The sequence below is a fragment of the Schistocerca americana genome, chromosome 11 (assembly GCF_021461395.2).
Source record: "Schistocerca americana isolate TAMUIC-IGC-003095 chromosome 11, iqSchAmer2.1, whole genome shotgun sequence".
NCBI lineage: Eukaryota > Metazoa > Arthropoda > Insecta > Orthoptera > Acrididae > Schistocerca > Schistocerca americana.
This window is the reverse complement of record NC_060129.1, coordinates 62,958,262-62,984,364: the sequence shown is the minus strand read 5'-3', so window position 1 is coordinate 62,984,364 and position 26,103 is coordinate 62,958,262. Positions and strand designations below refer to the sequence as shown.

Genomic DNA, 26,103 nt, shown 5'->3' with positions numbered 1-26,103 from the left:
GGCACACAGGGCACAAGAACAGACACAGCAGCATTATTTCTCACAGCTGTTAACATGCCACAGATCTTTAACTGCTAAGAAAACTCATATTTCAACTGATAATACCAACACTAATAGCACAGACACTTTTTGTACAAGCATATTTACTAATCATACAATGAAGGCTTTCACGACCGGATGGTACTGTTGTTTATAATTCTTCCGGGTTATATGGCCGTGGTCCATGGAATACTTCTATTCCTAATGTTTCGTCCAATACTACGTTGGACATCCTCAGAGGTATGGGTGGTCCTGTTGAGTCCTGCCGACTGACGAGTCGGGCGTCGGAGAGCGGCCTAAATACCGAGGAAAGTGGGCGTGGTCTAGCTCGCACATAATAGCAGAGAGAAAACTAGTCAAAGATAAAAAGTAACTATCGATAATAGTCTGTCATAGATAAAAATCACTTATCGATTCTGTAATGCCACTGTCCATATCTCGCTTAATTTCAAGGCCTCTTCTTTTCTATTAAAATTATCTTCATGTTTATAAATTTCAATAGCCTCCCTATACAGTCATGGATAACAGTTCGTGGTAGCACTTAAAACTGTAGTTTCAGAAAACTTAACTACATGGTCACCGGACTGAAGTGCATGTTCTGCAACGGCCGATTTATCTATTTTACCCAGTCGGCAAAGACTTTTATGCTCCTTTACCCTCGTATTCACACTTCTTTTCATAGTACCAATATAGACCTTGCCCCAGGTACACGGAATTTTATACACACCGCTAGATGATAATGGTGGCCTTCTATCTTTAACAGAATGAAGTACTTGTCCTATTTTTCTGGTAGGTTTGAATACCAGTTTCACTTTATGTTTCAGCAAAATTTTGCCGATTCGATCGGTAACCTTACTAATGAAAGGTAAAGGCACCGTGTTCTTCCATTGTGGAATGTGGGGAAAAAAACTGCAAATTGGCATTCATAAGAAGAAGAACAACACCAAAAGTGCAACAGGAGCCTAATATGTAAGCAATTGTCCATGTAACCTGTAAGTACAGTTCAAAACATTACTACTTAACAGGAAATACCAACCATCAGAACTGTTTATAACCTATAGGCACAGTGACAAAAATGTAAATTAAATAGCTAACATATGTACATATTCCAGGCCACTGATGATGCCTTGCAGAAAATAAAGGCGAAACGCGTGTGGCACTAAAATTGTGTTTTATTCAGTTGCTGTCAGATGGTCCATAAGCAAAAATTATCAATATACCATAACTCAGGGCTTGTTCCCATGTAGGGATGACCAGTGGTGATGCCAAAGTGACACCACCTGCTGACACACTGCAACACAGAGATCATCGGAGAGAATATAAGAACTGGCGATCTGAGATACGAGGATTGCAGCCTCGGCAGCAGTGTCAGCGGCCTCGTATCCTGTCAGACCAAAGTGACCAGGAACCCTCATAAACATCACAGTGGCTCCATCAAGAGTGAGCAAGTGAGAGCTTTCCTGGACCTGTTGCACTAAGGGAAGAACAGTGTGCAGCACACAGAGGCTTTGAAGGACACAGAGTGTCTGAGCAGATGTATGCATGGCCTGATACAGCGCAAAGAGCTCTGCTGTAAATATTGAGCAGCATGCCGGGAGCTGATACCAAATAGCGTCGGTGACAATGACGAAGGCACACCCGACACCACAGTCAGTCTGAGAGCCGTCAGTGTACACAAAGATACAGTCGCACAGTTCCACGCGAAGGTCGTGAAACAGAACGTGATAAAGTGAGGCCGGAGTAGGGTCCTTAGGAAGTGAATGAAGGGCGAGATGAACACGGGCCACCCCACAAAGCTGAGGACACGAAGCCACCAGGAAAGATGCAAATAGCATGAAGTTAAGCTGTCAGAGTAAGATCCGAAAGCAAACTCCAGGAGGTAACAGAACAGGGACGCACCCAGTACTAGAGATAAAAGAAGTCACTGAAGAAGGAGGCACAGGACGGGTGGCCACGCACGGCAGACAAACGCCACGCATATCTGTTGGGGAGAAAGTCACGGTGGTAGGACAGATGTAGTTCGGCAGCTTCTGCGTACAGACTTTCAACCGGGCTAGAGTAAAAGGTACCAGCGGCCAAACAGATGCCACGATGGTGGACAGTATTGAGAGGGCATAAGAGGGACGGTGTGCAGATGCATAAACAAAACACCCGCAGTCTAGTTTCGAAAAGACATGGGACCGGTACAAACAGAGAGCGGTGGTTCAATCTGCACCCCAGGAAGTACCACTGAGGACATGTAGGACACCATGGAACTGCATACAGCAGGCTGCCAGGTAAGACACGTGGGAGGACCGAGAGAGTTTTGCCAGAAACATAGCCAAAGCCTTGCAGACAAACAAAAATTACGCGAAGCGAAATGTAGTGTGAGGAGGGCTATGTGAGAGACGTTCAATGAATTCGAAAGTAAAGTTCTATGTACTGACTTGGCAGAAAATCCTAAGAAATTTTAGTCTTATGTCAAAGCAGTAGTTGGATCAAAACAAAATGTCCAGACACTCTGTGACCAAAATAGTACTGAAACAGAGGATGACAGACTAAAGGCCGAAATACTAAATGTCTTTTCCCAAAGCTGTTTCACAGAGGAAGACTGCACTGTAGTTCCTTCTCTAGATTGTCGCACAGATGACAAAATGGTAGATATCCAAATAGACAACAGAGGGATAGAGAAACAATTAAAATAGCTCAAAAGAGGAAAAGCCGCTGGATCTGATGGGATACCAGTTCGATTTTACACAGAGTACGCGAAGGAACTTGCCCCCCTTCTTGCAGCGGTGTACCATAGGTCTCTAGAAGAGCATAGCGTTCCAAAGGATTTGAAAAGGGCACAGGTCATCCCCGTTTTCAAGAAGGGACATTGAATAGATGTGCAGGACTATAGACCTATATCTCTAATGTCCATCAGTTGTAGAATTTTGGAACACGTATTATGTTCGAGTATAATGACTTCTCTGGAGACTAGAAATCTACTCTGTAGGAATCAGCATGGGTTTCGAAAAAGACGGTCGTGTGAAACCCGGCTCGCGCTATTCGTCCACGAGACTCAGAGGGCCATAGACACGGGTTCACAGGTAGATGCCGTGTTTCTTGACTTCCACAAGGCGTTCGATACAGTTCCCCACAGTCGTTTACTGAACAAAGTAAGAGCATATGGACTATCAGACCAATTGTGTGATTGGATTGAAGAGTACCTAGATAACAGAATGCAGCATGTCATTCTCAATGGAGAGAAGTCTTACGAAGTAAGAGTGATTTCAGGTGTGCCGCAGGGGAGTGTCGTAGGACCGTTGCTATTCACGGTATACATAAATGACCTTGTGGATGACATCGGAAGTTCACAGAGGCTTTTTGCGGATCATGCTGTGGTATATCGAGAGGTTGTAACACTGGAAAATTGTACTGAAATGCAGGAGGATCTGCAGCGAATTGATGCACGGTGCAGGGAATGGCAATTGAATCTCAACGTAGACAAGTGTAATGTGCTGTGAATACACAGAAAGAAAGATCCCTCATCATTTAGCTACAATATAGAAGGTCAGCAACTGGAAGCAGTTAATTCCATAAATTATCTGGGAGTACGCATTAGGAGTGATTTAAAATGGAATGATCATATAAAGTTGATCGTCAGTAAAGCAGATGCCAGACTGAGATTCATTGGAAGAATCCTAAGGAAATGCAACCCAAAAACAAAGGAAGTAGGTTACAGTACGCTTGTTCGCCCACTGCTTGAATACTGCTCAGTAGTGTGGGATCCGTACCATATAGGGTTGATAGAAGGGATAGAGAAGATCCAACGGAGAGCAGCGCACTTCGTTACAGAATCATTTAGTAATCGCGAAAGCGTTACGGAGATGACAGATAAACTCCAGCGGAAGACTCTGCAGGAGAGACGCTCAGTAGCTCGGTACAGGCTTTTGTTGAAGTTTCGAGGACATACCTTCACCGAGGAGTCGAGCAGTATATTGCTCCCTCCTACGTATGTCGCGAAAAGACCACGACGATAAAATCACAGAGATTAAAGCCCACACAGAGGCATACCGACAATCCTTCTTTCCACGAACAATATGAGACTGTAATAGAAGGGAGAACCGATAGAGGTACTCAAGGTACCCTCCACCACACACCGTCAGGTGGCTTGCGGAGTATGGATGTAGATGTAGATGTAGAAGAAAACCGAAAGCCACTTTTGACGTTCCACGAGTAAAGACGATCAAGCCATAGCTGAAGAGAAACATAATAGATGGTAAAATCACCAACAAACAGAAAGTCAGAGATTTCCGGCGGAAGACAAGCCATTATAGGGTTAATGGCGATAGCAAATAGGACGACGCTGAGGATAGAATGATTATGCGCACCGTTTTCCCGCATAAAGGTGTGCGACAGAGCAGAAGCCGCACGTTTATTCCTTGACTTGCGCCATAGGGTGGTGGGGTTTCGGTTTCGGCTGAATAGGTCAGGGGTTCACTACACTCAGCTGGCGGCTAGACGGGTAGCGGAGGGTGTGTGGCGTGGACTGGGCGGTTTTTTAGGTTAGAAGGCCTCGGGAAAGTACGGGGTGGGCTGCAATCTCAAAGGGTGCATGGCAAATACAGGATGTGCTTGGATCAAGGAACAGTCGGAATTGTAGTTGTAAATTGTTGTAGTTGTGCTGGGAAAGCCCCTGAGCTACAAGCACTAATGCAAAGCACAGAAGCTGAAATCGTTATAGGTACAGAAAGCTGGCTAAAGCCTGAAATAAGTTCTGCAGAAATTTTTACGAAGTCTCAGATGGTGTTCAGGAAAGATAGATTAGGCAGAATTGGTGGTGGAGTGTTTGTGTCTGTCAGTAGTGGTTTACCTTGTAGTGAAGTCGAGGTTGATACTCCGTGCGAATTGGTATGGGTGGAGCTTATACTTAACAGCCGAACTAAGTTAATAATTGGCTCCTTCTACCGACCCCCAGACACCGATGATATTGTTGCTGAACAGTTCAGAGAAAATTTGAGTCTCGTAACAAATAAATATCCCACTCATACGGTAATAGTTGGTGGGGACTTCAACCTTCCCTCGATATGTTGGCAAAAATACTTGTTCAAGACCAGTGGTAGGCAGAAAACATCTTCCGAGATTGTCCTAAATGCTTTCTCCGAAAATTATTTCGAGCAGTTAGTCCACGAACCCACGCGAATTGTAAATGGTTGCGAAAACACACTTGACCTCTTAGCCACCCACAATCCAGAGCTAATAGAGAGCATCGTGACTGATACAGGGATTAGTGATCACAGGGTCGTTGCAGCTAGGCTCAATACCGTTTCTTCCAAATCCACCAGAAACAAACGCAAAATAATTTTATTTAAAAAAGCGGATAAAGTGTCACTAGAAGCCTTCGTAAGAGACAATCTCCATTCCTTCCGAACTGTCTATGCAAATGTACATGAGATGTGGCTCAAATTCAAAGATATAGTAGCAACATCAATTGAGAGATTCATACCTCATAAATTGGTAAGAGATGGAGCTGATCCCCCATGCTACACAAATCAGGTCCGAACGCTGTTGCAGAGGCAACGGAAAAAGCATGCAAAGTTCAGAAGAACGCGAAATCCCGAAGATTGGCTAAAATTTACAGACGTGCGAAATTTGGCATGGACTTCAATGCGAGATGCCTTTAATAGGTTCCACAACGAAACATTGTCTCGAAATTTGGTAGAAAATCCAAAGAAATTCTGGTCGTATGTAAAGTACACAAGCGGCAAGACGCAGTCAATACCTTCGCTGCGCAGTGCCGATGGTACTGTTACCGCCAACTGTGCCGCTAAAGCGGAGTTATTGAACGGAGTTTTCCAAAATTCCTTCACCAGGGAAGACGAATGGAATATTCCAGAATTTGAAACATGAACAGCTGCTAGCATGAGTTTCTTAGAAGTAGATACCTTAGGGGTTGCGAAGCAACTCAAATCGCTTGATACAGGCAAGTCGTCAGGTCCAGATTGTATACCGATTAGGTTCCTTTCAGATTACACTGATACAATAGCTCCCTACTTAGCAATCATGTACAACCGCTCGCTCACCGATAGATCTGTACCTACAGATTGGAAAATTGCGCAGGTCGCACCAGTGTTTAAGAAGGGTAGTAGGAGTAATCCATCGACCTACAGACCTATATCATTGACGTCGGTTTGCAGTAGGGTTTTGGAGCATATACTGTATGCAAACATTATGAATCACTTCGAAGGGAATGATCTATTGATACGTAATCAGCATGGTTTCAGAAAACATCGTTCTTGTGCAACGCAGCTAGCTCTTTATTTGTACGAAGTAATGGCCGCTATCAACAGGGGATCTCAGGTTGATTCCGTATTTCTGGATTTCCGGAAGGCTTTTGACACCGTTCCTCACATGCGACTTCTAATCACGCTGCGGGCCTATGTGGTATCGTCTCAGTTGTGTGACTGGATTCGTGATTTCCTGTCAGGAAGGTCACAGGTCGCAGTTCGTAGTAATAGACAGCAAATCATCGAGTAAAAGTGAAGTGATATCAGGTGTTCCCCAGGGAAGCATCCTGGGACCTCTGCTGTACCTGATCTATATAAATGACCTGGGTAACAATCTGAGCAGTTGCCTTAGGTTGTTCGCAGATGATGCTGTAATTTACCGTCTAGTAAGGTCAACCGAAGACCAGTATCAGTTGCAAAGCGATTTAGAAAAGATTGCTGTATAGTGTGGCAGGTGGCAGTTGACGCTAAATAACGAAAAGTGTGAGGTGATCCACATGAGTTCCAAAAGAAATCCGTTGGAATTCGATTACTCGATAAATAGAACAATTCTCAAGGCTGTCAATTCAGCTAAGTACCTGGGTGTTAAAATTACGAACAATTTCAGTTGGAAAGACCACATAGATAATATTGTGGGGAAGGCGAGCCAAAGGTTGCGTTTCATTGGCAGGACACTTAGAAGATACAACAAGTCCACTAAAGAGACAGTTTACACTACACTCGTTCATCCTGTTAGAATATTGCTGCGCGGTGTGGGATCCTTACCAGGTGGGATTGACAGAGGACATCGAAAGGGTGCAAAAAAGGGCAGTTCGTTTTGTATTATCACGTAATAGGGGAGAGAGTGTGGCAGATATGATACGCGAGTTGGGATGGAAGTCATTAAAGCAAAGACGTTTTTCGTCGCGGTGAGATCTATTTACGAAATTTCAGTCACCAACATTCTCTTCGTAATGCAAAAATATTTTGTTGCGCCCAACCTACATAGGTAGGAATGATCATCAAAGTAAAATAAGAGCTCGAACAGAAAGGTTTAGGTGTTCGTTTTTCCCGCACGCTGTTCGGGAGTGGAATGGTAGAGAGATAGTATGATTGTTGTTCGATGAACCCTCTGCCAAGCTCTCAAATGTGAATTGCATAGTAGTCATGTAGATGTAGATGTACCTCGAAAGCTCGGTCTTTTAAAAATTCTTGAAGGAAATGGGGCAGGTAGCCACGAAAGCCCAACATGTAGAGTGTACAGAGGATACCGGTCCTCCAGCAGGTGTTGTAGGCTTTTCTCTAAATCCAAAAACGTGGCCACAATCTGGGATTTCCGCAGAAAACCATTCGAGACACGGGTGGACAAAGTGACGAGACGGTCAACTGTAAAATGCCGCACACCAAATCCGTACTGTGCATCGGTTAGTAAATTGTGAGACTCGAGTCACCGTATCAGCTGGGCACGAATCGTACCTTCCAGCACATTGCAAACACAACTGGTGAGGGAGATGGGGCAGTAGCTAGAAAGAAGGTATGAGCTTAGGTATGGGTATGACAGTGGCTTCACACCAGCATCTAGGAAATAAGCCCACTGCCCAGATGCGGTTGTACATATTAAGCAGAAAGTATTCGCCCACAAGAGAATGGTGCTGCAACATCCGAATGTGAACAGCGTCTGGCCCCAGGGTGGAGGATCGGGATGAAGCGAGAGCACGATCTAGCTCGGTCACAGTAAAGGTGGTACTGTATCACTCGTGATTACAGAAGATAAGGGTACCGCCTGAGCGTCCTGCATTCGTTTCCGATGGAGGAAGGCAGGGTGATAGTGGGTGGAGCTCCAAATCTCTGCAAAATAGTGGTCTGAGGTGTTGGAGATAGCAATAGGGTCCACAATGAGATCGGTTGGTTGGTTGTTTGAGGTTAAAGGGACCAAACAGCAAGGTCATCAGTCCCTTGTTTCAAATAGACTCCATTCTGCTAACGGGACATCTCAGTATAGTCAGAAAAATAAAACGGATAAAGGGGAAACGTAAAAGGGCAGTCACGTTGTCATTAGTAAAAACAAATGAGGGAAGTTGGCAAGAGAACGAACCCAACACTATGCTGAAACAGCATAGGCAAGACCACCTGTGACTTAAAAGGTACAACTGCTATAATGCAGAAAGTACGTATGGGAATAGAAAAACTAACCAAGCCTTAAAAAGAAGGGGTAAAAACAGAGTAAAAGGGAAAGAAAAGAGGATTCCGGTCAGGGAGGTGAATCGGGAATCTCTGAACACTGCCTACAGTGGGAGACACCCAAACACTCACCGCCCTGCCCCAACACCAGAGGGAGATTAAAAACTTTAAAACTGAGAATAAAAACCACTCTCCCGGAGGAAACCTAGAACCAGAGAGACCATCCGGGAATCGTCAGCCAACATCAAAGGTAAAGTGTGGGGGAGTCTGTACTTAGCACGCAGAGCCAAAAGAAGCACAATGAGATCATTTGCTACTGTCAGGCCAGAAATTGGGCAACGTATCTTGGTCCCAGAGAGCCACTGGAGGTTTGCCCACATGATGGAAGAGGGATTGGGACTGTTAAAAGAAGTAGTGAATGAAATCAAGCTAGCTTTTTGCTACCCCAAAGAACGCGACGACACTGTGCGTGCACCTGTTTATAATGAAAGCAGTTTGCCATCGTAGAATGATTGTTAAAAATGCAGAGAGCAAGGGACCGAGATATGTTGTGGTAAAGAAAAACTCTGAGGAATGGAATGTTCTGTGGTGCTAAGGATAAAGTTTCTAAGATATTCCACCTGGTCATCACAACTGGGGAAATGTCGTTCATCACAGGTCGCCACGGAGGAGTAAAGCCTCTAGGCGGCCTTAATAAGATGCCATTTTGATGTGCACGGAGGTCGGGTAGAAGTCAGAAAATGGATAGTGCACAGGAGACGGTCGCTCGAGTACGTGTCAGAGAGAATAGACCACTCGAGACGATGGGTAAGCTGGGCAGTGTAGAACGATAGGTCCAAATGGGAATAGGTGTGTACGGAGTCTGAAAGGGACGTGGGTGCTCCGGTGTTAAAGGCAGAAAAGATTAACTCGATTAAGAAGAGGGCACCTCTCAGACAGGTTGTGGGATGTCCCCAAAAGGGATTATGCACATTAAAGTCACCGAGAAGCAGAAAGCGGTGAGGTAGCTGCCCAATAAGCTAGAAGAAATCTGCCCTGGTGGTATCGTATGACAGAGGGGTGTAAACGGTACAAAATGGAAAAGGCCAAGTGAGGAAGAAAACGTGAACTGCAACAGCTCGAAGGCGGGTAGTCAGGGAGACAGGTCGATTATGAACGTCATCCTGTACGAGCAGCACGACCCATTCGTGATACGGAATGCCAACCTCGGGGGGGAAAGGTCAAAATGGACCAGGATGAAATGCGAGAATTCAAAGCGGTTGTGAAGATGCAATTTTGTTTTCTGGAGGTAGAGAAGAAGTGGACACTGCCATTCTAAGAGCAGTCGTAGATCCTCTCTGTCACATCGGAGGAGAGACATGACGAGGAAAAAATGAAGGGGTGTCCCGTCGGCGGCTGCCGAGTGCCAGTTTTCGAAGACGCGATGCTACAGGGCAAAGAGGCAGGAGGATCCCGCTCCACAACGTCTACAGAAGAGTCAGCATTCTTCTGCTGTCGGCCTACGGAGACCAGGGCAGAAAAACAGTTGGTGGTGCACGGAGGCCAGCAGGGCAAGGGTATCGTGTGGCATTACCATTGAAGAGGATCTTTGAGTTGCCGAAGGAGAAGTCTGTTTGCCTTTGTTTGACTTCTTGCAGCCTTTCTGCTTATCAGAGGATTACTCAGGTGTTGGTTGGCTGGAGGGATGTAGGACATCTTCACGAGAGTATTCCTCCTGTCCTTCCCAGCCTGACGGCCGTGTAGCTGGTGACTTCACCCCACGAGGCGAGAGTTCGGTGGTGTGTCGCACAGCTGGAGGAGGAGACGGGGACGCTACCACGATGCTGGGAGATTTCACAACCTCGTCGCTAAATTTGAGGTCACGTCTGCAAGGCCACATCCTTTGTGGAACGAGATGTAGCAAAAACAGTACTGTAGGTACCAGACGATAGAACGCGGGGCTTCCGACTAACCGACAACTTGCGAGTGAGTGGCTCAGGCACTACTTCCCTTTACCCAGATCTCCCGGACAGCCCACTCATAGAGATAGCCGGGACAATCGTAGGAGGAAGTGGCACGGTTGCCACTGCAGTCGACGCAGCGGGGAGGAGGTGGCAGGCAACTGCACTCGTGAGCATCCCTACCACAGGTTACACATTTGGCGGGGTGTCGACAGGAGTCAAGTGTGGTCGTAATAGTGACACTGGTAGCAGTGCGTCAGGTTCAGAATGTACACTCTGACGGTGATAACTTCATAATCAGCTTCGATCTTTGACGGAAGAACCGCTCCATCAAAAGTGAGAAAGAGAGTGCGTGTGGGCACTAAACAGGTATCTACTTTTTTCATCACCCAACGGACGGCAATGACACCCTGATCGTAGAGGTACGTTTGGATTTCTGCCTCTGTCAGACCGTCAAGCAGCCTAGTGTAAATAACACCGTAGGAAGAATTCGGCATTTGACGGGCTTCGACACGAACAGGATAGCCGTGGAGGAGCGATGCTCCAAACAGTTGTCAGTGCTCGAGAATCAGAAGTATTCTCCAAAATCAGAGTGCCACTGCGTAAACGAGAGCAGAATTTCGCAGGGCCAGGAATTGCATCAACTCCTTTCTGAATAATAAACAGATTTACCACAGCGAAGGACTGACCGTCTTCAGTACAGGAAATCACGAGGAACCTCGATGCAGGTGGGAGGACCTTTGAATCGTTAGCCTCATTCCATTAACATTTCGTAGCCATTAACTGTGAAGATGATTGGCTAAGTGTGAGAAAATCCCCCACGATTGCCAACGTCTTCAACGGCGCACTCCTTCCAACTGGGGTAGGTGACTGTTCTCACCTCAGGTCACACCACCGAAACACGTGACAGAGGGACCGATTGGCGATTTGGGAAGGTAGCATCTCGGGCAATCACTCTTCCATGGGCCCGGCCCATATCATGGGGTTCGTGCGAACCGCACCTGTCAACCCGGGGCTGGGAATTACGCGTTACCCAGTCACCCGTTACACATCAGATACGTGAGCCGGCCTTCAGGAGCGCACAGAAAAATAAAAAGGGAACATCAAACACTGGAGTGGAGGAAGGGTAGGAGAAGGTGAACAAAGAAAGAAAAAAGGAACAGTGGAGAATATTCTGATGCCGACTACCAAAAATGCACAATACATTTCCAAAAGCAGCCCAGACATGTTCCTCAAGGAAGGGGAAAAAGAACAGCAAGAGGTCAGACATGCAGCACGGAAGTGAAAAGATGCTGGGGTCTCGTGGTAGCCGAGCAAGAACCTGCCAAAGAGCGACGAGCCCCCTACTGGGTACAAATGGTTTGTTCACATATATAATGACTGGTTTACAGTTTTAGGGTTGTATCTTAAGCCATTCCAGAACTAGAGCAGCCTGATTTCTGCCTAAAATACTAAAAAAACGTTATTCACAGCAGTCACAAATTCAATAAGTAGTTTTAAGTTTATTTAATCTACATTAAAATTAACGAACTTAAGATTTGAACATTTCTGCATTTATGTAAAATTTTCTGCAGAATTCAAATATCGTATCTCATTTGTTGTAATCACCTTATGAAGTCATTTTAGCCTTTCTTTTAAATGTCCACAACTTAAATTGCGTATCACTATGTGCAGACGGGTAGTTGCAGTGTCCCAGTACTCTGGCTTGCATCGTCGGAAAGAGAGGAAAGTTTCTTTGAAACAGACTTAAAAAATCTTTGGGGAAATGAGATTTACACTCATCATCATCATCAGTTATCTGCTATATTAGCAGGTCCTTTGCCTCTCCATTTTCTGCAATCCATTGCTTCCTTCTTAAGGCTGCTGTATGTTGTACCGTCCATCATGTCATCCCGTATCTGGAATCTCTTTCTTCCTCGCTTCCTTTTCCCTTCTACGTAACCTTCTAAAACTGTTTTTATCAGTCCGTCATTCTTTCTTAATATATGCCCAATCCAATTTCTTTTTCTTCTCTTTATTACATCTAGTAACTGTCTTTTCTCTCCCACTCTTCTCAGTACCTCTTCATTTTTTACTCTGTCCATCCAACTTATTCTTTCCATCTTCCGCCATGTCCAGATCTCAAAAGCCTCCAGCCTTTCTCTGTCTTTTTTCCTCATAGTCCATGTTTCAGCACCATATAGAAGAACACTCCATACAAGACATTTTATGAGTCTCTTTCTGAGTTCTCTGTCCAAACCGCTGCAGAAGATTCTCCTTTTCTTATAAAACGCCTCTTTTGCCATTGCTATCCTTGTTTTAATTTCTGTGGTGCACTTCCAGTCGGTGTCTATCCTGCTTCCAAGATACTTAAAATTTTGCACCTGTTCTAGTGTTTCTCCATTCAGCACAATTTTTATTTCCTTATTTCCTCCTATTGCCAATACTTTTGTTTTATTTGTGTTAATTTTCATTCCATATTTTTTTCCGTTAGTTGCAATGGTGTCCACCAAATCCTGTAATTCTTTTTCCCCTGTGGCTAGAAGGACCATGTCATCAGCAAATCTCAAGCACCCTACTCTTCTTCCTCCAATTTCTACTCCTTTGTCATCTAATGAGCATTGGTCAATCATATTTTCCAAGTACAGGTTGAAAAGAGTAGATGATAAACAGCATCCTTGTCTTACTCCTTTCCCTAGTCTGATCCAGTTTGTACTTTCTCCTCTCACTATAACTGAAACTTTTTGATTAAGATATAATGAGTTTATAAGTCTTCTGGTTTTCCAGTCCACTCTCTTTTCCCTCATAATAGTCGCCAGCTTATCCCAAACCACATTGCCAAATGCCTTTTCTAAATCGATGAAGCACATATATAGGTCTCTTCCTTTTTCAATAAACCTTTCTCCCAAGATTCGTAGGAGCCCTATTGCATCTCTGGTGCCCGTATTCCGTCTAAAGCCAAACTGCTCCTCGCCGAGATTCTCCTCTATTACTTTTTCAAGTCTTTTATTAATTATTCTTAACATCACTTTGGCTGCATGTGAAATGAGGCTGATTGTCCTGTGCTCGCTGCATTTCTTGGTTCCTTGTTTTTTCGGTAATGGAATCATTACTGTTGTCAAAAAGTCCTCAGGCCATTCACCACTGTCATATATTTTATTACATAATCTCAATATTTCTCTTATTCCATTGTGGTTCAAGCATTTTAGTATTTCTCCCGGTATTGTATCTGTACCTACTGCTTTGCCATTTTTCATTGCAGCAATGGCTGCCTTTACTTCTTCCATTATGATGGTCGGTCCTTTCTCGTCATCACTTCCACTGTTGTGTGATTCAAGCTCCAGAGTTTCTGGTTTGCTATTTGTGTCATATAGCTCTTTTATATATTCTTCCCATCTCTGGAGGACATCGTCACGATCTTTGTACACTACCTCTTCGTCTTTACTCAAAATTTCCATAGTAGCACTTCCTGCTCTGTTTTGTTCCCATGTCATAGTCTCTACTCTGTTGTATAGTAAGTCGTATCTTCCCTTCCTGTCCAGTTCTTCAATTTCATCACATTCCTCTTTTAGCCACTTTTTCCTAGCCTGCTCTGTTTCTCCTCGCAGTTCGTTATTTAACCTTTGGTATATCTTTCTTGCATCTTCAGTGTTCTTGTTTTTCAATTTTCTTCTCTCCTCCATCTTGGAAATCATTTCTTGTGTGACCCATGGTTTTTTTTACCTTTTCCCTTTTACATATCCTACATTTTGCTGTCCTGCTTTAATGATTCCTTCTTTCAGCATATTCCAGTACTCGTTGGCATTGTCAGGTGCTTCTTTGTCTCGTAATGTGTTTAGAAAGTCCCGAGACAGCATTTCTGTAATTTGTTCTTTGTTGGACCTTATCTTCTCTAGATCCCACTTCTTCACCATTGTCGCCTTTTTCAGTTTTTTCATTCTTATTTCTATTTCTGCCATAAGTAAGTTGTGGTCACTGTTAATATCTGCACCTGGTAATGTGTGCACCTTCTTGATTCCATTCCTGTATCTTTCTTCTACCAGTATAAAATCGATTTGGTTTCTGTATTTATCCCCGAGTGATTTCCAAGTGTATAGCCTCCTCTTATGGTTCTCGAACCATGTGTTTGCTGCTATCAGCTGCCTTTCCCTGCAGAAGTCAATTAACCATTCACCTCTGTCATTTCTCTTTCCAAGACCATGACTGCCTACTATGTTTCCCTCTTTCCCTTCTCCCACAAAGGCGTTCCAGTCTCCCATTACTATTTTGCAGCATTTTTTATTTTCGTCCATTATTCTCTCTATTACATTGTACGTTTCCTCTACAATTTGGTCATCATGTTCTGAAGTTGGCATATACACCTGGACAATCAGTAAATCTTTTTGTTCTCCTTTCAGCCTTACACCAATAACCCGGTCATTTGCATAGTCTACATATTCCACACATTTAGCCAATTCCTTTGTCATAATCATTCCTACTCCATTAATTCCTTTTACTTCTCCTCCCGAGTAGTAGAATATATATTCATCTGACTGCAACTCTCCATGTCCATTCCATCTTACCTCAGCAACTCCTACGAGGTCCATATGATTCTTTTCCATCTCTCTTTTAAGGTTTTCTAGTTTTCCTGCTTGTAGCAGAGTTCTGACATTCCAGGTACCAATTCTCGTTTTGATTTTTTGCTTCCTTTCAAGTTGTCCCCCCCCCCCCCCCCCCCCCCCGGAGATGCGAATGGGGGACTATTTTACCTCTGGTCACTGATTTAACATGAGAGGAAGCCATTTTTTGTGCATAAAATGGAGACTGCATTATGCAGGGAAGATAATATGCGGTGGTATTCCGTTGCCTTCCGCAGTTCTGGAGGCCGCCCCTAACATGGGATACAGACGCCTTTTGCAGCTGCCCGTTCCGGGTCAGACGCTGCATGAGAAGTATAGGTTGGAAAATGAAAGACCCCTAGCCCTCGAAACCTAATAGCGTCAGGGTCGGAAAAGAACAAGAGCTGGCCGAGGGTGGCCAGACAGGAAAGATAAAAGTGAGGAGCCTGGCATAAGTAAGTGGAAGCAATGCCAGGACTCAGCTCGGGGCCCCGTGGTAGCCAGCCACGTATCACTAGGTGTGACTCCCTGAGGAGGAGATTTATACTAGTGGTCATAAAAACAATATTTAGGGCACAGTAACAAATTATTCCATTTTTACACACAGAAACAAAAATTTATCCAAAATAATAACCACATTTACATGTGCAGGAATAGAAATTTGTTCACCTAATTATCTACAAATACAATTTAGGCTACAGCAATGGAAAATCCCGGATAAAGTGTAACAATATTATGAAAAGGATAGTTGCTACTCACCATACAGCGGAGATGCTGAATAGCAGTTAGGCACAACAAAAAGACTGCCAGATAAAGAGCTTTTGGCCAACAAGACCTTCATCAGAGATGGAATTAAAACACACACACATTCACACAAATGCAACTAACTCACACATGACTGCAATCTCTGGCTGCTGAGGCCACACTATAGTTGCGCCTATCTGTGACTCAGCATCTCTGCTATATGATGAGTAGCAACTACCCTTTCCATAATTTAGACTACAAACTATGCTAAAAATAAATTAGCTACAAACTACTTCTTTTCTATTTATCAATTTTTGTCTACTGAAATTTGATATTGCCTGCCCGTCACTGTTGTCGGTTGTACTATGGTACGTAACATATATTTTTAAATGGGATCCGACAAATATTATATCTATCTGGCCAATAAAAAAATACTGTTGGACCTGCCGAGTGCATAAATCTAATTCTGGCATCTCCTTGATCAAAATTTATAATTTCAATATGACCAATATACCAATCAGAATCGTGTTTACAGTAAACAAATGAATTTATTTTCAAGGGTTCTGCAATATGTGTTTTCCCATCAGAAAAGTTAAATTGTAAAGCATAGTTACTAACACTGGTAACTCTTTTTGCAGCCAGAGTATTGGTTGATGAATTTATCAACTGGTGGACACTTCTGGTGCCAGCCACAGTTTTCAATTTTGTAAATCACTGTTGCAGATTAGTTCTCGTAAAACTCTTACTTCTACACTACTGGCCATTAAAAATGCTACATCAAGAAGAAATGCAGATGATAAACGGGTATTCATTGGACAAATATATTATACTAGAGCTGACATGTGATTACATTTTCACACAATTTGGGTGCACAGATCCTGAGAAATCAGTACCCAGAGCGACCACCTCTGGCCGTAATAACAGCTTTGATACACCTGGGCATTGAGTCAAACAGAGCTTGGATGGCGTGTACATTTAAAGCTGCCCATGCACCTTCAACACGATACCACAGTTCATCAAGAGTAGTGACTGGCGTATTGTGACAAGCCAGTTGGGCGGCCACCATCGACCAGACGTTTTCAATTAGTGAGAGATCTGGAGAATGTGCTGGCCAGGGCAGCGGTCGAACATTTTCTGTATCCAGAAATGCCCGTACAGGACCTGCAACATGCGGTTGTGCATTATCCTGCTGAAATGTAGGGTTTCACAGGGATTGAATGAAGGGTAGAGCCACAGGTCACAACGCATCTGAAATGTAACGTCCACTGTTCAAAGTGCCATCAATGCGAACAAGAGGTGACCGAGACGTGTAACCGATGGCACCCCATACCATCACGCCGGGTGATACGCCAGTATGGCGATGACGAATACACGCTTCCAATGTGCGTTCACCGCGATGTCGCCAAACACAGATGCCACCATTATGATGCAGTAAACGGAACCTGGATTCATCCGAAAAAATGACGTTTTGCCATTCGTGCACCCAGGTTCGTTGTCTAGTACACCATCGCAGGCGCTCCTGTCTGTGATGCAGCGTCAAGGGCAACTGCACCCACGGTCTCTGAGCTGATAGTCCATGCTGCTGCAAATGTCGTCGAACTGTTCATGCAGATGGTTGTTGTCTTGCAAATGTCCCCATCTGTTGACTCAGGGATCGAGATGTGGCTGCATGATCCGTTACAGAAGTGTGGATAAGATGCCTGTCATGTCGACTGCTAGTGATACGAGGCCGTTGGGATCCAGTACGGAGTTCCATATTACCCTCCTGAACCGACCGATTCCATATTCTGCTAACAGTCATTGGATCTCGACCAACGCAAGCAGCAATGTCGCAATACGATAAACCGCAATCGCGATAGGCTACATTCTGACCTTTATCAAAGTCGGAAACGTGATGGTACACATTTCTCCTCCTTACACGAGGCATCACAACAACGTTTCACCAGGCAACACCAATCAACTGCTGTTTGTGTATAAGAAATCGGTTGGAAAATTTCCTCATGCAAGCACGTTGTAGGTGTCGCCACCGGCACCAATTTTGTGCCATGCTCTGAAAAGCTAATCATTTGCATATCACAGCATCTTCTTTCTGTCAGTGAAATTTCGCGTCTGTAGCACGTCATCTTCGTGGTGTAGCAATTTTAATGGCCAGTAGAGTAAATACAAAAAAATAGATTTTAGAAAATATCTCTCTGCAAAGCTCAAACATCTTTTTATGATCAGAAATTTGCTCCTTATATGGGCACTGTAAATTGGCCTTTGTTTCCATCTGTTTCACCCCCCCCCCCCCCCCCCCCCCACGAATATCAGCACAAGATGATTTTCAATGGCCTGTTGCAAAGAAAGAGTGCAAGGCAGTGATCCCAGAATCCCATGAAGTATATTCCGGTTTGTGGAGGCAATAAATAGTATGTATCTTAGGGCAGGCTGTTCCAGCTCATCGGCTCCGTTGTGAGCCGCGGAGGGCTCCCTGCTCCAGGGAGCCGTGTCGCTCGCTGTGACCATTCAAGTGGGCCAGCACGCCAGCATGTAGCACGGCTGGCTGAGGCAGGCGACAAGGCAAGCGTTTTGATGTGCCAGCTGCGTCTTACAAGATCGACAACCTCGTACTCTTAGCTGCTAAGACGTGGTGAAGTGCTACACCAGGAAATACGATGTTCAGGAAATAAATAAGAAACAACTGTTTTACAAGAAATTGCATACTACATTTATTGGGCCTCTGTAGTTTGACATTTTCTTTTCATTACAAGATCGGAAATATCGGGCATCAAAGTGTTCGCAGCGTCAAATGCAGAGGATGGCCTTCGTTGTTGCATCCTGAAGAAACGATCGTTCCTTACTTTTTACTCTTTTCACTGCTGAGAAAAGCTGCTCACAACAATACGTAGATCCAAACGTGCACACGATCTGAGCGGCATTGTTGTGAAGCTTGGGAAATGTTTTTTGCTGTAATGAACGATACCATTGTGACAAATCCGACGTGTTGTAGTACCTCTCTTTCAACAAAGTTGAATATTGCAAATCGATAATCTCCAATTGAAGTGACGATGACAAATCATTAGGGGAAACTTAAGGAGTGCTGAACACCTTAAGATCCATTTCCAAACTAGCAACGTCTCGGAATCATGTTTCAAACGACTTGATGAGCTGCTTTAACTTTGCTCAGTAATTGCTGAAAGTAGTACCTTCAGGTTTAAAGAAGCAAGACGATTGAAGAACGTTAAATGTCCATTACTCATCTGCCTCTCAAATACACAATAACTTTTCCATGAATGCTTTGATCTGGTCGTGCATGTCAACGGTTAGTTGCCCTTTGCCTGCAATGACAAATTTAAATTATTCAGATGCACAGTTATGTCAGCTAGGAACGCCAGGTCTGATATCCATTTTACATCTTTCAGACAACGCATTTCTTCACCTTTCATTTAGAGAAAAAGGGATACTTCCTCACGAATGGCAAAGCAAACATCAAGAACTTTTCCCTGACTCAGCCAACGAACTGTACTGTGGTAGGGTATATCCCCCATACCCCCGCTTACATATCTTTCAGGAATCCTTTGAATTGGCGATGATTCGTACTGTGACACCGCACAAAATTCACACACTTCACGACATCTTTCATTACGTCACCTAGCTCTACTGTTTCAGCACACAGTGCCTCTTGGTGAATAAAACAATGAAGAGTCAAAATGTCTTTCCCGAATTCGTCCCTGAGTTTATTTTTCAAATGAGAAACAAAACCTTGGTGACGCACAATCATTTGTGGTGCACCGTCTGCCGCTACAGAATGGAGCTTATCCCACGGCAAATTCATATTGTCCACTGATTCACAAACAGCTTCAAAAATGTCATGGTGTGTTGCGGTGTGATCGAGTGGTACCACATCCAAGAGTTCTTCAGTTACTTGCAGCTCCATGTCGACACCACACACAAAGACTGCAAGCTGAGCACAGTCCGATATGTCGGTGCTTTCGTCAAGCGCTAGCGAAAATGCAACAAAGCTCTCCCCCTTTTTCCTGAGCTGTGTCTCTAAATCCGCTGCCATGTCCAGGATTCGACGAGACACTGTTTGCTTCGACAGGCAAACCCCTTCAATTGCCTGCACCTCCCTTGGAAAGAAACATTCTGCAACTGCTACCGTACACGATTTTACAAGTGGTCCCACCGAAAATGGCTTGCCACTCGTCGCAATGATGTGAACGACCCTGTAGCTTGCTCAAATTGCAGATTCAGTAGTGTTTTCTCCGCTCTCATTCACCTGAAAATTATAAATGCATTACAGAACACGAACTATGTTGCATGTTTTGATACCCTCCGTATTACAAAACCATTTTTAAACTTACGTCTCCTGGTATGCCGTTCTTAAGCCTGGCTACCAGTTCTCTGCGTGCAACGCCTTCTACTTGATCGTAGTGCGCTGCGTGAAGATGTGTGTAATGTCGTAGTATATTGTACCTCTTCGCAGAATTAAATACTTTATGACATACAAGACATTGCGGAGGACCATCCCTGTCAATGAATAGAAAGGTATCCTCCAATAGAGGTACAGGGCTCCCGCAGCTAGTCATAGCTGTCATTGAACACGGATTATAGCATCAGTTGAGGCTGCATGCGGCCACTGGGCAGTGAGCTCACTTTCCCCCTCCATGCGGGCTCCGAGCTGCCGCAGTGAGCGCTCCGGCTCCCTGGAGCTCGGTTGGAACAGCCTGTCTTAGGGCATAACCTAACATCGTGATGACACAAATTTAACGAAACTTTTGCAATTTTTTTGTTGAGTGCTGCACCTATCTGTATAATACCATATTTTGTTAACAGCAGGACAGTGGTACTTCATTGGCTCTACACTTTTTGACTGGATATTATAGACAAATCAACATTATCATCTAAATCTTCAGGCACGTAACATAATGATAAATGGCATCATTCCTCAGTGCCAAGATTTTTGTAGTACACAATAACAGGATGTATAATGCACAACAAATGAGTCCAATAGTAACTTTGTGCTGCACCTTGTAGCACAAAACCATAATTTTCAGCAAAATCCATTGGTATAAATGCCTCATTTTCATTTACATTATTTTCTCTCTCTTTCAAATATGCAGCTTGAATTTTTTGTTTACAGTATAACTGTGCGGAATTAAAGTTTCTAGTTTAGTTACTAACTTATCAGTAAATTCATTTATTGGTAGGGTCGTATCAGTAAGCTGAGTTCTGTCATATGATACCACTGCCGGTAATTTATTTCATCGTCTTCCTCAAGTTGAAATTTTGTTTTCATGTAATCTTTTGAATGTATTTATCAGAAATTCTTAATTACCATGCAATCCCTGTTTTCTTTACTACAAACAATTTTATCTGTGAAAGAATTTACATCATCCTTCATATTTAAATTTAGGCCTCATAAAAGCAAGTCAACATTTTGGTATACGGTGCATACACAAATAGCATGCGTTCCTGATGAACCAGCAAATGCACTCCATTTAGAATGCATTTGAGAAAATTTTGAAAATTCTAGTTTAATGTTAGAATGAATTTGCTTGAATAGTGCATGTATACAACTCCTCTATACTACGAAGTATTAAATGTTTCGACTGTACTCATCAACTTTATAAAAATTCCTTAAAGGTAATACAGTTTCATCAGCTAACTTTCTTCCTTGCTTTGATTCCGTCAGTGACCGGATTCTTTTTGTATTACGAACGTCCCTAGCTTCACATACCACTCTTTGCAATACACCAAAAGTTCTTGAACAGATTCCTTTTGTATTACGAATGTCCCTAGCCTCACGTACCACTCTTTGCGATACACAAAAAGTTCTTTGAATTTTTGCTCTTGTCCATGATGGAGGAGGAAAGATAAGAACACGAATCTTTTCTCACTTATTTACAGCTGGTATGTTTTTTTTTTTTTTTTTTTTTTTTTTCATTGATTCAACCAGTCTATCTAAATCATAGTCTTTTGCTTTTCCTCGTGTCTAGTTGCTATACTTTCACATTCGGAACTACTGTCTTTGCGTAATTCTTCTTCTTGAACATGAAGCATATGAACCACTTTCTTTCATAGAGTTTGCCTAACTGCCTTTATTTTACATTTCTCATAACTTACTTTTTGGTGTGAAGTTCCGAGTATGCATTTTCATCAGTGAACCATTTATATCTGTTAAACTTTCAGTAAGTTTATCCAGTTCTTTGCATCCTATGCTGCTTTTCCTTCTGCCCAGTCTTCATTGGATATATTCTTTTCTTCACTGTTACTATGCTGACTGGTGCCTTTGTTTGCATTCTTTTAGTCTGCACCTGAAATTTCATTTAAGATTTGCTTACGGCATGTTGAACTCAACTACTACCCTGGAATAACAGTGAGCCTAACATGTAATACCTCACGGAACTGCTCAGAAAGATCAAGTGAAACAACTCACAAATCATACTTAATTGCCAGAATGAGATTTTCATTCTGCAGCGGAGTGCGCGCTGTTATAAAACTTTCCTGGCACATTAAAACTGTATGCCTGACCGAGACTTGAACTCGGGACCTTTGCCTTTCACGGGCAAGTGCTCTACCATCTGAGATACCCAAGCGCGACTCACGCCCCGTCCTCACAGCTTTGCCTCCACCTCCACCAGTACCTCGTCTCCTACCTTCCAAACTTCACAGAAGCTCTTCTGCAAACCTTGCAGAAGGTAGGAGATGAGCTACTGGCGGAAGTAAAGCTGTGAGGACGGGGCACGAGTTGTGCTTGGGTAGCTCAGATGGTAGAGCACTTGCCCGTGAAAGGCAAAGGTCCCGAGTTCGAGTCTCGGCCCGGCACACAGTTTTAATCTGCCAGTAAAGTTTCATCCTTAATTTTTTTTGTGCCTTTTAAGTGGATCACAACAATGCACAAGTGCATAATTTTGAAACCAATCCAGCTACTCAATTTTATGGTAACTGCAAACATTACTTAAATCACCATGTTGCTGAATTCCTTTTTGCCAAAGCAGCAGTTTTTTCTGTACATCAGTGAATGTGGTAGCTGCAATGTTGCTTACAACAGGTGCATGAAAGCCTCATGGCACTCTGCTTCTAGGAAAGTACCAATGCTGTATGGTGGGTAACTTGTGCAATCTACAGGTCTATTTGCCATACTCCTCCAAGTGAGTTAAATTTTACAACAGGAGTCTATTTCTCCTGTGAAATGAACAAGAGTAAATTAATTATGCTGCTTTATAAATATTCTGTTGTAATTTACCAGTGTAATTAAAACGTAATGTTCAGATTGTGCACTAATCAAATTAGCTACAACTTCTCATGGCATCCATTCTGAAAGACACATTGCCAGTGGTGACACTAGGTGTGGGAGGGAAATTTGGAATGTTTTCTGTGATGAAGTGTTATTTTTTTAATGTCTCACATTTAGTTCTATCACAGACCTAGTTGTCATTTTTTAAAGTCTGTTTCAAAGGAAATTTTCTTCTATTTCCAATGATACTAGCAATAATACTGGGGCACTGTAGCTGCCGTCTGTACCCAATAATTTGTAATATAAGTTGTGAACATTAAAAAAAAAAATCTATATTTTTAAGGCTCAAATGACCCTTCATAGTATGATTACAACAAATCTGATACATTATTTGAATTTTGCAGCAAATTTTACAGAAGTATGGAAAATTTCAAATTGTTCCAACTTCAATTTTAGGATAAATTAAATAAATTTAAAATCACTTATTGAATCTGTGACAGCCATGGGTGAATTTTTTAGCTCTAGCTCTGGAATGGCTTAAGATACAATCCCGAAATTTTAAACCAGTCACTGTATACGTAAACAAATCGTGTGTACCAAATTTCATCCAGGCGGTGGGTTGCATGCCAAGGTTCTGTCGATATGGAACGACCCACAACAACAAGAACGCAAAGAAAAGTTGACCGAGTTATTTTCTTAATGTTTTCCATTTATTAGATGAATTTGCTAATAATAATAATAATAATAATAATATTGTGTGACCCACAATAAAAAGTGTCAGAACTTACTGAAGTGCCACAGAAACAATCGTTGCCAGCCCCATAGTCTGGGCCAAGTTTCAGGTCAGAGCAGGGATGAAAAAAGAGTGTCACATTCGTCTCCACTGCCACCATGAACCTGAAACATGTATAGAGCATCTCTGTTCATGACGACATTCAACATTAAGTTGGCAAAGGAATGTGTGTGCACGGAATATAAGAAATTACATGAAAAGAAAGGGACGATAACTTTTTGCTATTACCTCAGTTGGCCTTGGCCTGTCCACTTTCCCAGTCTTCTGTCCTTAGCCTGAAATATCAGGTGGCCTACACCTATAGGATGCTTTCATGATGTTCATAAAAATTTCTAGGGATGATGTTATTGCGGTCTTAAGTCGAGAGACTGGTTTGATGCAGCTCTCCAGGCTACCCTGTTCTCTGCAAGCCTCTTCATATCTGGATAACTCCTGCAGCCTACATCCTTCTGAATCTACTTCATCTCTCAGCTTTTCTTTATGATTTTCAGTGCACCAAACTTCCCACCTTTAACAAACTGATGATTCCTTGATGCTTCAAGATGTGTCTTATCGATCGTTCCCTTCTTTTAGGTAAGCTGTGGGATGAATTTTGTTTTTCTGCGATTCGATTCAGTATCTCCTCATTAGTTTTTCAATCTACCCCTCTTATCTTCAGCATTCTTCTGTAACACCACATTTCGAAGGCCTCTGTTCTCTTCTTATCTGAACTGTTTATTTTCTACTTTTCTCTTCCATATTAGGCTACACTCCACACAAATACCTTCAGAAAAGACTTCCTAGCTTTGTAGCTGACAACTGTTTAACAACCAGAAACCAGCTACTTTCCTCAGATCACTTCATTTATTTCAGTAAGATTCTATTACCCTTGTTTTAGTTTTGTTGATGTGTATCCTATAATTTTTTTACAAGGTATTACATATTCATTTCAATTTATTTTGTAAGTCCATTGCCACCTCTTGCGAAATTACAGTGTCATTTGCAAAACCACAAAGCTTTTATTTCTTCTCCCTGAATTTTAATTACCTTTCCAAATTTTTGCTTGGTTTCGTTTGCTACTTGTTCAGTGTACAAACTGAACAACATCGGATACAGATAACAACCGTGACTCACTGCCTTTTCAATGACTCCCTCTCTTTCACATCCTTCAACTCTTGTAACTGCCATCCAGTCTCGGTACAAGTAGCCAATAATGTTCCGTTCCCCTTATTTTTGCCTGGTACTTTCAGAACTTCAAAGAGTAACCTGGTTTCTCTGTATGGCAGCCATCTACACTGACCATTCAGCTATGGGGCACTTTGAGAAAACCAGTCTCTAATTGTTATTTTGAGTAATCAGTCTGCTGGCTGTGTTGATGTGACCCCCAACAAATTGCTCTCCTGCGACAAGCTTTTGATCTCAGAGTAATGCTTACAACCTACTCCCTCATCATTTCCTGGGTGTATTCCAATCTCTGCCTTCCTCTACGGTTCCCTCTAGTACTGTGGATGTTATTCTGTGATGTCTTAAAACATGTCCTATCATCCTGCCCCTCTTCTTCTCAGTATTTTCCATGTGTTCTTTTCTTCACTGATTCAACGAAGAGAATTCCTTACCTTATCAGTCTACCTAATTTTCAACATTATTCTGTAAAGTGTAATGACAGGGGTTATAATGGGTTTTATTCCACACATCACATGACTAAGGCATTGATTTCAGGCCTCCATATGGCAGCACCAGGTGTCTAATTGGTCTATATGTATCTGTACTCTAAGACAGAACGAACATAAACAATCATTTATTTCCTCACTCAGTTTCAATATTCTTTATTTTTACCGAATTCAGTTTGCTACCTACCCCTTAGCTGCTCAACCTACCTATCTGAGCTTCAGCATTCTTCTGTAGCACAACATTTCAAAAGCTTCTATTCTCTTCTTGCCTGAAATGCTTATTGTCCACATTTCATTTCACTGCCACAGAAGGCTACATTCCAGACAAATACTTCACAAGGGTCTCCCTAACACAAACTTATAACAGGTGGTTCAAAAAGAGCCTCGGTTTTAGAATGGTTTGTAAATTTTTGTTTGTCAGTTGGTGACATTGTTTTGATTTGTTTCTATTTCCAGGAACATTCCAACTGTTGCCTCAGTTTGAATTTCTCGCATTTCAAGTCTCACGACAGAGCAGTTCATGTGTGCGCAATGTGTGCTAATCATGAAAATGTTTTATCATATAGGAGAAAGTTATACAGCAACTTTCAGATGACTTTGCACGACTCTAGCACATAATAAGGTTTGCAGGCTTGTAAAAAAGTTCTTTGAGATGGGTTCAACAATAAACCAGAAAAGTCCTCGGCATTGTCGTACTGGTTGAAGTGAGGAGAACATTGTGGTAGTTTGTG

At 42.9% G+C, this 26,103-nt stretch overlaps 1 protein-coding gene across 1 annotated transcript in view; it reads right to left on the bottom strand.

Moving 5' to 3' along the window:
• The window catches only part of LOC124553744 (cation-dependent mannose-6-phosphate receptor-like), a 134,221-nt gene that overhangs the window by 75,898 nt on the left and 32,220 nt on the right, over positions 1–26,103 (bottom strand). Inside the window, exon 2 of the mRNA XM_047127679.1 lies at positions 23,719–23,827. Coding sequence (XP_046983635.1) covers positions 23,719–23,827 — 109 coding nt within the window. The remainder of the gene's footprint in view (positions 1–23,718; positions 23,828–26,103) is intronic.